The following is a 14,499-nucleotide window of genomic DNA, read 5'->3' on the forward strand; positions in this document are numbered from 1 at the left end:
CCTTTATAACCAACTTGGAGTGATGGTGGTGGCAGAACACGTTTTCTAAGAGACAGGACTATGCAAAGAAAAGAGACCCCTTTTAAAGCCACTCTTTTAAAAGACTGAAGTCCTTTATTCTAATTTCCTCTGTTCCTAAGAGTTTCCTTTTCATTTGTGACCTCCTAGGTGAAGTCTACTAGCAAACAGCATGCATATGTACATCAGTCAGAAAGTTTGAGCAGGTACTTCCAACAAACCATGTAATATTTGACTTAAGACATTTTGAATGTTGAAAGAATTAAAGAATCAGTCAGCTACTGGAAATAATCTGTGTGGATTCTGAAGCATTTCTATATAACTTTGCTTCTCACAGAGAGGAGGTAACCCTGACTCTGAGCCTGGCTTCTTACTGTGCAGAAAGATTTAAGGTCCAAGTTTCAGATGTGACAGGGTCACTCACTCTCATTTTTTAGTGAGTTCCCTACATGAAAATGCTTTACTTTTGTTTTAAAAGTAGACTTTCTTGCAGGCTAGCCTTTCACCATTGAGAAATTAGGGTTCAGGTCTCAATCCGAGCAAAGCTGGGTTAATTGCATCATCTCCATCCCCAGGGGCCTGGTATCCTGGGAAGCCCAGGGTAAGAACAGGGTGAGCCCAGGACACACGTGTTAACAGAGACAGCGCAGCGTGATGAGGCGGGCATCCAACACCCAAAGTGTGCTTTAGTTACCAGAATATTCGACACACCCACAAATTAAGTAGGAAAACATTTTAATCCATTAATTCTAAAAATAACAGAGATGTTTTATATCCGGTACCACCCCTTCAAAAGTCTACTGCAGATCAGACAGTAAGACTGCAAATTACAATGCCAGACATTAAAGTTCAAGATGCAGTTTGGGACAAGACAATCATGGGGAGATTTTCCTCCTTTTTGCTCATAAACGTAAGTTGTCGGCTTAAAAAAAAATCCTCAGACAGAAAGAGAAGGCTTTCTCATGCTCTATAACCTTTCTCTTTATTTTAAGTCTGTCTGTAACATCTGCAGGCAAAACAGATAGTCAGAAAACCAACCTCCCAAGCAAGTACAAGGATCTGAGCTGGGCTCCTGGGACGAAAGACAGGTTTAGTTCTATTTCTACCAACACTGTGATGTGAGGTACTATGGTGCTTGTTTTAGTTACAAGAGGTGTTAGGAATGAATGCCCACACACAATTAACAATAGCTTATCTAGCACATAGCTCCGCGGCACGATACCAGCAACGGGCGTATCTGGAAGCAGGGCAGAGGAGAAAGTAGACATGAATACAACTCAAGGTTTCCTTTGTTCTTCCCCTCTTTCCACAATGAGAATTCAGCTCAGAAACGAAACTCCAGAATGCCCTGCTGTCCTCTGGCCTATCACACTCCACACTTGTGATCTCTGCTCCCGGCCCTTGGAGCCTCAGGCCTTAGTGATGTGTCCTTCTCGGATGAGGAAGTCATAGATTTTCCGGGTCTTGTTCACATCTATCTTGATGAGTGCTCTTGCCTGTGCCAGTCTCAAGCCTCCTTGCTTGTTACACTCATTCAGTAGAGCAGATTTGTATTCTAAATAGGCTCCTGGGACCAACCTCACCATCTGACAGAGCTGCAAGACACAGCAAATTTAATAAACATCAACACCTGTCATTCTCATAATTTAATCCAGCAGGTATAGCCCAAATAAAATTTAAAAAGTGGTATCAACCTCCAACTATTTAAAGGAGCTGTTGGGTGGCCGACCACATTCCACCTTGTCTCCGCTTTGGAGAGAATACTCTCTGCAGACAGACAGAAGAGGGCAGAGTGTGATGCCGGGAGAGCATTCAGCGCATGTTGGCTGGCTCACTGGGGTTTGTCAGGGAATACAAGTGTGTGTCCGGGGAGCAGCCCCGGGTAGAGGCCTGGCACATTCCAGCACAGATGGTCAGAGAGGAGTCACAGGGCAGGGTGGGGGCGGGGCTGCAGATGCCTGGATTCCCAAGTGTGAATCACATTACTTTTAGTATCAGCATGAATCTGTAGTCTCTCCTTTTGTGATTACGTTTCCTACTTTGGAGGGAGAGGTGATATACAGAGACCTTGCTAAGAGGCCACTTTAACTGGTAAAAGTCTAGAACGCTGGCTCAATTCCAGTTCATCGGCCATTATCCAGCAATGAACAGTCTGAGGTCACCATTTTGTGGGTAAGGGTGAAAACTGCTTGAAACTCCAGGCCATTCAACACTTGGATCAGAATGGCAACACTTCTTCAGCAACACCTGGATATAACACACGCATCCTTCTACTCCCAAACTAATCTCTACTGCTTCCACTGGGTAAAACAAAAGGCTAACACTAGCGCCTACTCCATGACTCTCCCTACTGTGTGACCTGACTACATGATTCAAGGGGGCAAAAGAGGACACTGGTCTTGGAAACTGTGAGAGGGACACAGGAGGAACAAAAGGGGAATTCCTCTTTTGGAAGGGACTTCAGAGCTGTGGCACATTCTTCTGAAAATGCTTGATCATGACTCTTTTGAGGCTGGATTTAAAGTTTAGAAACAGCCAAAAGTAACAGGAAGACACATCTGATGACTATAAAGGAAAAGAAAAGTAGGTCATGGCTTTTTTAATCAAAATTAATGTGTGACTATATATGATGGTGAGTTCTTTATGCTTATGCTCATGCTCTAGAGACAATTCAAAAATCTTTTAAGTGATGGTCATATTGTTGGAATAAGTGTACAACTTCTGAAAGTGACCATTCTAACAGGAAGTAACCATTTTCTTGTAAGTTAGTTTAAGCTGGTAAAAAATCAAATTCATTTCCATGAAGCACTGGGGACAGTATCTAGCACGTGGTAAATGCTCAGTTAGTAACAACTGCTATTATTTAGAGTTACATGTCTTATGTTCTCAGAAGACAACTAGTGGTGGGGTGATAAGGAAAGGAGTCTCTGAGGCCTGCTGAGGTCAGCTCTTTAGTCCCAAGGCCTCTAGGATGGGCTAGAGCGGGACATGCATGTGTGTTACATGAACAGAGCAGATGGGTTTGATCCTGTAATGTGTTTTTAATGATAACTCAATGAATAACCAGCCCCTCCATTCAGTTCCCCTTCTTTTTGTTACCTCCTTTTCTTTTTCATTCAACTTCTCTGTGCCAGGGAGGCCAGTGAGGTTCAAGGGTGGTGCACTTCGTCTACCTATTGATACAGACAGAAAAAGGCATGTATTTCCTAAGAGTGACAATCCTTCAGGTGTAAAAAGTATAACAAATGTCATCAGTCAGGCCAGTTAGATATAAGATTACTAATCCAGCTGTAGGAAATCCCTACCCATCACCTCAGGCCTCAGTTCAGCTAGCAACATGGGCGCTGCAATGTTCACTTGAAAATAAAAAAGGGAAGTCACATACCCATTGCTCTGACATAATACATATATAATCACACGTACCTTAGCGTCAGATATGACTGTTCTTCCTAACCCAGTAGGAGGTTCTGAAATCTAAAGCCCAGAGGTCGCCCAGTTAAGAGAGGTCATGCACTGCCCGCCTTGACAGCTGATGAATGGAAACAACAGCTCTGCAGGAGAGACACTTCCTAAGCCTTGCCACGCCGCCAGCAGTGAAGGCAAACACGGTAATTAGCCAGGTACCACTCGCCCTGAGATCAAACGCAGAGTGCTAGGCCAGCAAAAGGCCCTTCTTATTTATTACGTGAGGGAGTATCTGCTCCTTCCAAAGTAGCCCTGTTTACCTGGAAGATCCGCACAGAGGAACAATGAGCCACTATACGGCAAAGGAGAGGCTGAGGTGAACTCACATGCCTGAGAGAGAAGCCCAAGTATGAGGTCACTGCCCAGGATGGGAAGCTTGATGTGCAAATTTTTTTTTGGTTTTGTTTTGAACGTATACTTGGAATTAGTGTTCAGCTGGAGATGAATGGACTGTGTTAAGCAGAAGAAAATGTAGAATTAATGCATTATGTTTTATGGGATTGATGGGGTTGCCTTTTAGGTGGTGGAGAGAAAAGGGGAGACTGCTATAGCCTTCTCTGCTGTGAAACAGGCTTCTCTGTAGTGTCAACAAAGGGGACAAGGGCTTCCCCAAAACTGACAGGCCTAGCCTTACCCTGAATGCTCAAAAAGGGAGGCTGCAATCATTCGGTGCCTCTCCAAAGTTACCAGAGGCTAAGTTACAACCAGGGATCCAGGCTTCTGACTTTGCTCTGACTTGGGAGCAACTCAAGAGCATGAAGAGGAGCAAGGGATCTCCTCAGCCCAAATACCGGGGGCGAGGAAGGCTAAAACTCGCCCAGGAGGCAACAAAGAGTGTATGCAATGGTTCAGAAAACACCAAATACCAAATCTGCGTGCTCATGTCAGTTCATTCATTTTCATTAGCCAGTATTAAGTTATTTGCATTTCTGTATTTAGATTGGGGGGAGGGGTTGAACGTAAGAGACTTACGAAACTTCTTTGCTAGTCCCGAAAAGATTCTCTTTTCTCCTTTAAGAAAAAACTACTTGAAACAAGGGAATAAATGGAAAAAAAAAAAAATCCCTAAAGTCGCCTTTTCTGAGCTCTGTTTAGATCCTGAATCTGAAAGATTTTGAATGGGATCACAAGGTCTGTTTTTTCAAGCTTCCAAAAAATGGTAAAACTGCAAATGGATCGTTTGACACGTCCAGTCTGTAATCAGTGGAGCCCTCTGTATGTTCTGATTAGGGGAAGTGGCTGATCTACCCTGTGAAGCAGGGGTGAATGATAACCAAGAAAACAGGCAAAGAAACACCACGACCTTGGCCCAGAGCTCTACAACTAACACCCCCTCCAAACCACCACTCACTGATTACCAAGCCCCAACAGCAGGCAGCATATGGCTTAATCTTGCTTTCAAAATAGAACATACCCAAAGAGATAAAGAGAAGAAACAGAAATACCTTAAGTCTCCAACTTACAAAGAAAGCCTTGCTCTTCTGGCAAGTAACACGCCTCTTTGCTCATACAGGACACAAAGCCTTCAATTTATGCCCTGTGAAACAAATCTCCAAGTGTGCGGTAGAACCACCATAAACTAACTGCCTGTGGACAATGGTAAAATAGAGAAAACACCTGTGTGCAGTTCCTTCTTCCCCTGTCTCTGTACTCCAAACCTAAGGAAAATCCCTGTTTGGCCATGAAGATTCTAAAACCTTGCTGATGGTTATAAACTGGGATAACACTTATTATCATTTCTTTGCCTAAGCGCACAGCTCCCACAAAGGCGGAGGGGACTGTTGGGTCAGCACAATCCTAGAATGAAAATGTCACAATCAGGACTTGATCCACCCTAAAAAAAATAATTACCTGAATTCGAAGCCATTGGAACGGAAGGACTCAGGCCAGAATCACTACAACGAAAGAGAGGAATTTAAACTTATGTCACATTAAAGAAAGCAATTTCTAAAAGCTCATGTGACACAGGGTGACATTTATCAGGACAGTTACTGTGAAGAGAAGTCATGAGACAGACTGCATTGTTTTACAGGACATCCCCAAGTGTTCTAACCAGGAAGAGAAATCTGCTCCAGGGAAGGAAATCACTTGGATTTGGGCTGGCACATCCCGGAGACCACTCATGAGGAACACGATTCTCCGATGAAAATCATACCAACAGATACGGAGGGAGAGAGGAGGCATGGGGAGGGAATTCACCAATATAAAAAATAAGGTCAAAGTAGCAAAGTAGGGTTCCAGGAAACCGGCTCTGTTTCTCAGGACTGTCAGTGCGGGACTGTTTCTGAGACAGACTGCTCAAGTGTTCTCAGTTCCTCTAGCTGCCCGATCCTACTGCTCTGCCATGTAGGGCAGGGGCCCAGGGAAATGTCTGAAAACACATGTCAGAGCCAAACCCCCAGGAGGAGGCCCCTGCCCCGGACTAAGCACTCACATGTCAGCCTGCCGCCGGAGCCACTGCTGGCAGGCGCTGCTGTCCTGGATGTACTGCAGGACCTCGGAGAGCATGGTGCGCTTGAGGCGCTCCTCTTCCCGCGTCTTCTTGAGGTGGTCGTAGGTTCTGGCACCTGCAGGTATGAAAAAACGCTGGGACCACAGTGACACTGCAACAGAACTAACAGGAGGGCCTCCAAACTGATCAGCAAACGGTGCGTCTTTTTAAAATTTCCTTTACAAAACTGCTTCTACAATTATTTTTCTAAAAAAGCAAAGTGATTTCCCCTAGTTTGAAATCCCCTTTTTTTGACAAGAAATGAAAATATTTGTATTCCTTTTCTACCTTTAAGAAATTGGGGGGGGGCACCTCAAAACAGAAAAGTACAAAGAAGTAAGAGTTGCTCATATTTCTACCCCTAAAAGTAACTAACTTTTAATACTGTCATATTTACTACTTCCTGTTCTATTTTTATTTATGTGTATATTTCCCAAGCCACACAAGTGCTATACCCATACACCCTTCTTTAAAAACCAATTAGAATTACAAATAAAAATAAATCCTCACTGACCAGTACTATTCTTTCCCCCTCTTTCCCAGAGGCAGCCAATACCAGGAAACTGAAACCTGGTATCAGTCTTTAGGTGCATCTAGTAAACAGCTCCACAGTGTTTTCTACATGTTACAACGCTAAACAGGATCCAAAATACCATGTTCCGCAGAGCCCAGGACACCATGAAAATCTCTCAGGGATTCCCGTGAAGAGCAGAAGCACCACCACATACTGCTGGTCCGGGGTTCCACACATCTCCTGAGCCGCCAGACTTCAACCAAACTAGTTCCACTTTTATCTTATTTGCGGATTAGAGCTCCATATAAAATTTCATTTTGTAAACAGTTTTCATGGTTAAAAATAAAGATCCATTATTCTAGGCTGAACTTAACACCCACAGGGTTACTCCTGGTGGGTAGTGGGTGACAGCTTTCAACCAACAGGAAGGAGGAAATGCTACAGATCATTCCAGCAGCAACAAAACAACAGAACCTGCCATTTACTGAGGATTTACTGTGTGCTATGCATGTTTTTCATGCATTACCTGTAATTTAATCTTCACGCTAACTCTAAGAGACTTGGAAAATTGCAAATTTTAACGGAATTACAGATCTGGTAAACAGGAGAGCCAGAATTCAAACCCAAGCTGTCCAAGTCTAGCCCTCAGCTCTTAACTGCTGTTAATACGCTGCCTTCCTTATGACCTGGCTCTTCTACAACTGTCTCGTTAAACCTTAGTTTCTTAATTCAATGAAAATAACAATACCTATCTTATAAGTCTGTTATGAGAATGAAACGACACGACCCAGGTGAAGTGCCCAGGGTACGACCTGGTGCACAGTAAACTGCTGCTGCTGCTGTAATTGTCACTACCTCAGGGAACTGGGCTGCAAGCACCTGGAGCCAGCTGAAGCCTGGTTAACAAGAATGATCGGATTATGCATCACTAAATTTAAAAAAGCTGAGGCTGAAAATTAGAATACAAAATTCTTTTTTTAAGAGGCCATAACAGAATTCTAAATCTAAAGCAGCACCTCTCTTTTCTCTGTGTCATAACTTTTATTTCACCTCAGGTAACCCATATAATGGCATTCATAAGCATTAAATAGATGAAACTTCAGTGGAAAGATAAAAAACTTATTCTGAATATGAAAGTATGAAAGCTTGTTTTAAAGAAAAAAATCCACAAACCTCAAACAGAGACATCCTCTGTGTGTTCGGAAGACACTTGCCCTCTCAGCTAGTGTATCGCTGAAGCATACTTACTACAAAAATTGGTGATGCCTGCTGTCCTGTATTCCTGGAGTCTCTTGATTTCCCTTCGGAGTTCAAATTCCACTGTTCGTCCCCCCAAAAAACAAAGGAGAGAAATTGGAAAAACAAAATCAACATCAAATGTTGAGTATTTTCAGTAATTCTGCCTTATATAAAAGACCGGGCAATTCCATCTAGGGAATCCTACGTGTTGCTAACATCTCATTAGAGATTTTACCCAAGAGCTGACTAAAACACACTCCAGCTGTCTTTTGGCTTCTGTCTCCAGCTGGAGAAAACAGCTGGAATTGTCTCCTAGAAAACTTACAGAGAACTGGCTGAACTCATTTAGCTACAAAAGTAATGAATATAACTTTTTAAACCATCAACTTTCCCCGCTCTGTTTATTCTCTGTTAAAAGCTCTATCCACAAAACCAAATTCTTTCATGAAACCGGTCTCTGGTATTACTTGATGTGGCCCTTTTGCAAGGGAAGGACAAAAGCTTTTAGGACTCTGCTCAAGCCCTAGACAGTTTCTTTACAGCTTTTCTCCTATAGGAACAAAAGAGCATTGTGTTTTCCATAAACCAAAGATTTCTGCCTCCTCTGAGCTCACCGATCAGGTTGCACTGATTGGGTTATTATGCGACAGAACATTCAAATTTGGGTGCTTTGAAAGAGGGGATGAAGGAAGAGCCTGGACCATCCGCGGGGCGTAGTTCTCTGGAGTGACACATAAACCAGGGATGGCACAAACTGGGACAGGAAGTAAAGATCAGTCACACAAAGAAGGCCAACCACACAGGCTGTCTGGTGAGGACAACCAGCCTGGCTCAGATAAATGCCTACAATGCCATGCAAGAAATATCTGCAGGATAAGAGCCTACATGAAGTACCTTCCCAGAACTAAACTTGGGGGTCAAACACGAATCTCATGATGAAAGGTATAGACTTAGCCACCCAGTCCAGATTGTTGTAACGCCTAGGCCTTACTGCCTTAGCAACTTCAGTTTTTTACAGTGAAAAATCAGATGGTAACTACGTAGAGCTCTCTCAGAGAAAAAGGTAAGAAAATGATGGAAGTACTATCTACTCTCTCCATGAATCATCCAGCTCTGTCCCCATTTGAAAAATTAGTTTTAATACTAAAATAATTATGAACAAAATAATGTGATGTCTGGGATTTGCTTCAAAATAATCCAGTTGAGGGTGGGAGGGGAATGGGTGGTGAAGATGCAACTGGACTGGCCATGTGCTGATAACTGCTGAAGCTGGGTGACAGATACATGGGGGATCATTATACTATGATCTCTATTTTTGCATATATTTGAAAACTCCCAAAATTAAAAGGGGGGAAAATCTACTAAATGACTACTTATCTGGGGGAAAAAAAAAGCCACTATGCTTTTTAAGCTCTCTTTACCCACCCCCAAAGTCCCAAATTTATCTCACAGCAATAAAGGGGAAGAAATACAAAAAAATCCACTTATTTATTTACAGAACTTCACATAAAACACACTCTTATCTCTCCTGTTTATATAAATACACACACACACAAATACTTGCTCAAGGTTCAAAAACCACCTACATGCATGGCTTTCAATGAACTTGTCATGCTCCACTGGCCCCACTATCCTTGCAAATCGCCTCATTGTTTCATAAAGGTCTTGGACTTCTTTGGGATACCGCCGCTCCATTACTGCAGAGAAAGTAAATACAGCCATGTCACACAGACTATAAGGATCTCTGAGTTTTTTGTATTTCTTTTACAAGAAGAAATATGGAAGGACATTATTCCTAACCTCACAGGACTAACTTACCCGTGACAGGAAGCAAACCGGAAAGCTAGGAATGCAAAACACTCATCACAATGATAAGCAGCATCAGAGCGACAGTCACACAGGGATGCTGTTATCACTGGGGAGCATCTGCACTACTGAGCACCCTGGTGACCTCCACACCTCACCATCTCCTAATCTGCATAGGAGCAGGAACTGTGGGCAGTAACAGGAAAGATAAATAAAGGCAGATTATGCATTCTTAGGAACAATGTTGGGCAAAATTTCTGCTATTAACTTCTGCAGAACAAGGGAAGTGGAGACACAACAATCCACCCAGAAGGAGCATATCAGCCTGGAAAAAAATGTGTGATCTCTTGCATGCCCCACCAAAAACCTTCTCCATAACTACACATCCTCAAGTGAGGCAGTTCTTTCTTCACTCTCTACATGGGTCATTTTGCCTTTCTCTAAACTTAAGTAAATACCACAACCTAATTTACTACTAATGAAGTTGTATTTTGATAGCTGTCATGGACGTTAATGGTCATATATGCAGGGTAGCCAGGGTCAGGGACTGTGAGGGTCACCAATGACCAAATTTCTAATGAAAAGAGCCACCAGCAAAAAGGCGGGGAGTCAAACCCACCAACAGTAACCGGTAGGTTGGAGCGGCCAGGAACTCCCGAACTGCTGCTCGGGCACTTCGATGAGATAATCAGTGGTACTTAGGCTAGCTCTGTCCACTCCTGGGCTAAAGACAGAGGCTTTCACTTGTGACAGTTATTTAAATTAGGTCCTCTTTTCAGATGAGCCTCTTCCTTTGCAGGAGAAATTCTTGCCCACAAATTGCAGGAGCTGATCTGATGGGCAGCAGTAGATTGATCATTTTCACTCCTGAAAAATCCCTCTCACTACAGGAATAATACAGAAAAGTCTGGAGTAAAAATTTTAAGTTTGATGAAAAAACCTCCTCCACCTCCTGTAACAGGGTCACGTGTACATCCAGTATAATGACAACTGAACCTCTCAAACCACACTGCACGTGCCACTTCCCTCAGGTGCAACAGAGCTTCCCCTCGGCTCCGTGTGTAAGAAATACACTTAAAAGAATGAAGAGGCTAAACTGACCTCTGTCCTCCAGCTCAGAACAGAATTTACGTGAGGGTGAAAGTCTACTACGGGTAAAGGTTAAAATCCAACTGACCTATCATGGAAAGCCCAGGAATTCAGACAGAGGAATCCATTACTGTGGCGGCCTGAACATGACCAAGTATTGCCCATAGACAAAGCAAGAGAGATACGATCTCGGGTTATTTTTGCAAACCCACGGCTCTTGATGAGGACAAAGTTAAAGAGGCAATCCTGCATACTGCTAGAAGGAATGTACACCTATACAACCATCTTTCGGAAAGCAACCTGGCAGCGTGGGCCAAGCGCTCTTAGTAATCACATTCTTTGACCTATTAGTTTCATTTCTGGGAATCTATCTAAAAAAAAAAAATTTACAAATACAAAGCTTTATTCACAAACAACTTTACCTTAGGGTTATTTATAATGATTTAAAAAAAACTGAAAATAAGCTAAATATCTAATAATAAAAGACAGGTTAAGCACATCATTATTTATTTTATGTATATATAGGACATATTTTGTTAAAAAAAATGACATCACTGAAATACTACAATTACAATCACGTGACTGAGAAACGTGTAATGGAAAGTGAAACATAAAGAACATAAAGTATAAAATACTTAAGATCATGATTACACTAAAAGATACTTAAGACAAGATTGGCCAACCTGAGCCCTCCAGGGACGCAGGGTGTCAAACCCATTAAGATTCTACCAACTAGCACATGAAGCACAATCATCACTGGGTAATTTTACAAAAAAAGAGTATGGTGACATACAGCTATTATAAACATACATCAATACTGCAGTTATTATGATATCATCACTCTTATTTGCTGAACAAACTCTACACTGTAGAAGGAGAAAGAGTACAGAGGTTCTTTCTGCCCAGGGGAGGTAGCGCCAATATTTAAAAGAACAAGGTCTAAGTTAGCATTCACTTAAAAATCATGATAGGATTATTTTCACCACTGCACAATGCTAATGTCTCCTCCTGTTTGTCCACTACCATGCAAAATAAATGTATCACCTTTTGTTGATTTTTTTCCATAAAAATATTTTCACAACCTGAAGATCAAGGTTATGCTACATTTAACATATAATTCCAAAACATGACCCTATCCAGTTCTAGAAAATGATCCACTATATTCATGCTTCACTATATTCATGCTTTAATTACTATACTTAGGAAAAAAGAATTCTCATGCTAGTGTTGCTGAGTAGATATTAACGGTTCTTAACTCGCACTATGCCACAGAACCGCCCTGAAGACTTAAAAAATACAGATGCTCCAGCTCTACCTCCAGAAACTCTGACTTAATTAGCTTGAGGTGATTCTCAGGCATCAGATTTTTTTTTTTAAAGCTTCCTAGATGATGCTATATGCAACTTGGATTAAAAACTACTGCCACCAAAATAAAAAACAAAACAAACAAACAAAACTACTGCCACCAATGATTTTTTTAAACTATTTAATAATACTGGGAGAAATTTTAAAATAAAGAAAACAGCTAATACTTACACTGAAACTTTCTAAGGTTAATTAATCCATGGTCCCTTATAATTCTAGAATGAAAAACATAATTATACATATTATAATTAGTTCCACATTTAATAACGTCTTCCACATGCAGCTTTTATTAGACATCTTAAACACTAGGAGGTGGAATGCCGAGGTCCAAAGATGTCACTCCCCACGAGTTCTGCAGGTCAATGAGTCAACTAACACAACAGCAGCCTCTCAGACATATAATTTTTTCCCTCTCCTTAGACATAGTAAGCTCTCAATAACTATCTGCTGGATGAATGAATCTATCAATGAGCATTCACAAATACTGAAAAACTCAAGTCTGTAATTTAAGACGAAACAGAAGGGGAATCTGTGTCCACATGTTAAAATTATCTATTCAGCTTAGGGAAATGATAATTGAAAATAGCCACGTAAGGGAAATCTGTTAACCACTGAAGGGCACCACGATCACACATTCAACATTCACAATGTACATTCACATAATGCTGTGAAGCTGTTTGAAATAAATCTTGTGCATGATTAATGGAAGGGCATCATAAAATAAAAGATCTAACAGCAACCTTAACAACGGAGGTCTACCAATACTGTCTAGCTCTAATTGCATGTTTTAAACGAAACAATTTAAATAAACCATGCAGAGTTAGTGTCTGGAAACTCTGATTTATACCAGAGGTATTCATGACTAGCAATGAAGCTTCTCAAAAGAACAGCTGGGTAATCTTCTCCAGCACTCCGCAGGAGCCAACTCTAGGCACGCGAAGAGTAAGCTTTACTTGAGATCATGTCTTGGTCCCTCAAGAGTGCCTCCCAAGTCCCATTCCTCTTTCATTGTTGCGATGGCACTGTGTCTCCAGTTAGTAACACCATGGTAACATGCCTACACATACATACACACACACCCTCTGCCTACTCTTCTCTGAACTGTTAAAAGTTTCTGTAATCCAACAGGGGTCTGGGATCCACAATTTCTCAGTCTGAAAGTATGTTTTTTGTTCTGTTGCAAAGAGAAGGAATAACCAAGAGTGCCTGAAATGTGTCCATAATTTCTTTGAAATCCTTTTAGATAAAAGGTTTCTCATAAAAACTGAGCAGTTAGAATAAGAGCATTAGAAAGAGCATAACAACACCTTGAATTTACTGTGTTCCTTTTTTCCTTAAAACAGTGTACCCATATTATTCACTGGTCATCATAACATCAAGAAAGGGTAAGGAAGGAGGAGGTAAAAAAGCAAAAACAACGGGAGCAGTATTATTATCTCCATTTGACAGATGGAAAAATTGAGACCCAAGGAGAGTAAGTGTAACCCTCAAGGTCACAAGATGAGCTACAAGTGGAACCTGATCTTATGGGCTATAGGTGGTCAATAGTCCAAAGTCAAAAGAAGGCAGGATGGTTTCCTACACTTACTTTTTTCGCCTTTGTCTCTCCTTTAACCTGGAATGATAGATATCTACTACGGCCATCTTCAGAGCTATAAACAAACAAACAAACGCATATGAATAAAGCCAAGACAAAAATAAATCTTTTACCCAAACTGTCTTAAACTTTGAACTTCATACTGCTAACTATTCCACACTCACTGTCAGGAACTTTGTCTCTTGGAAACAAAAATATCTTAGGATACTGAATTTCTTTATCAGTAAGTTACAGTGAAGTCCCTTTTTCCCATATATATATTTATACGGGATTACGCTATCGATAACAGTTTCTGCCTTCTACTGAACACCTCTTTTGGCCATGCCTTGCTATGTATATTATTCGCTTTCATGTAACAGTTCAGCGAGAAGCCTACACTTTGGTAATACATGGGCTAGAAATGACATCTGTTAGCTTCAGATTAGAAGAAAGAAACGGCAGAATCTCACATGCTGGGCTGTGGGCAGATGCACTGTATCTGTATGTAACTTCAATCACTGGGAAAAGACCAGGGACACTTTATCCAGGTCATTCTCCCTTGGGTCTGAGATAAAAAATAACAAATTCTAGCTGGATGATCTGAAGAGGTGAAATAAATGCAATTTTTTTTAAAAAACCTTAAGTATTAAAAAAAATTAAAGTATTAACTACCATGATTTTTTTTTGTTTGTTGCTAACAAGTTCAAAAATTTAAACAACATTGCTTCATTTTCCCTTATAACTGCCCACAAACTAAAAATAATTCAATAATATCAGGTCCAAGATTGAAGGTAATGGTTTTCAAACTTTTTTCAGGTAGCAGAACTCTTTCTATAAACGATTGATACGGTGATACACACAGAAGCCCAGGCACCACAGAATGCCCCAGACTCTGCCAGTGTTCCCTAACACAACTGCGGTGCAATGGCCGGCTCT

The 14,499-nt window shown here is 41.4% G+C and overlaps 1 protein-coding gene across 5 annotated transcripts in view; it reads right to left on the reverse strand.

Moving 5' to 3' along the window:
• Nucleotides 1-736: 736 nt before the first annotated feature.
• Nucleotides 737-14,499, reverse strand: part of TADA2A (transcriptional adaptor 2A) — a 38,490-nt gene continuing 24,727 nt past the window's right edge. For all 5 annotated transcript variants that reach the window (XM_074342627.1, XM_074342624.1, XM_074342626.1 and 2 more), the window contains 8 exons: nt 13,576-13,639; nt 12,159-12,202; nt 9,314-9,424; nt 7,737-7,808; nt 5,918-6,050; nt 5,335-5,378; nt 3,118-3,191; nt 737-1,613 (listed from right to left, as the gene is read on the reverse strand). In XM_074342627.1, the coding sequence (XP_074198728.1) occupies nt 1,428-1,613; nt 3,118-3,191; nt 5,335-5,378; nt 5,918-6,050; nt 7,737-7,808; nt 9,314-9,424; nt 12,159-12,202; nt 13,576-13,639 (728 nt within the window). In that variant the 3' untranslated portion in view covers nt 737-1,427. The remainder of the gene's footprint in view (nt 1,614-3,117; nt 3,192-5,334; nt 5,379-5,917; nt 6,051-7,736; nt 7,809-9,313; nt 9,425-12,158; nt 12,203-13,575; nt 13,640-14,499) is intronic.

The sequence above is a fragment of the Camelus bactrianus genome, chromosome 16, assembly GCF_048773025.1.
Source record: "Camelus bactrianus isolate YW-2024 breed Bactrian camel chromosome 16, ASM4877302v1, whole genome shotgun sequence".
Taxonomy (NCBI): Eukaryota; Metazoa; Chordata; class Mammalia; order Artiodactyla; family Camelidae; genus Camelus; species Camelus bactrianus.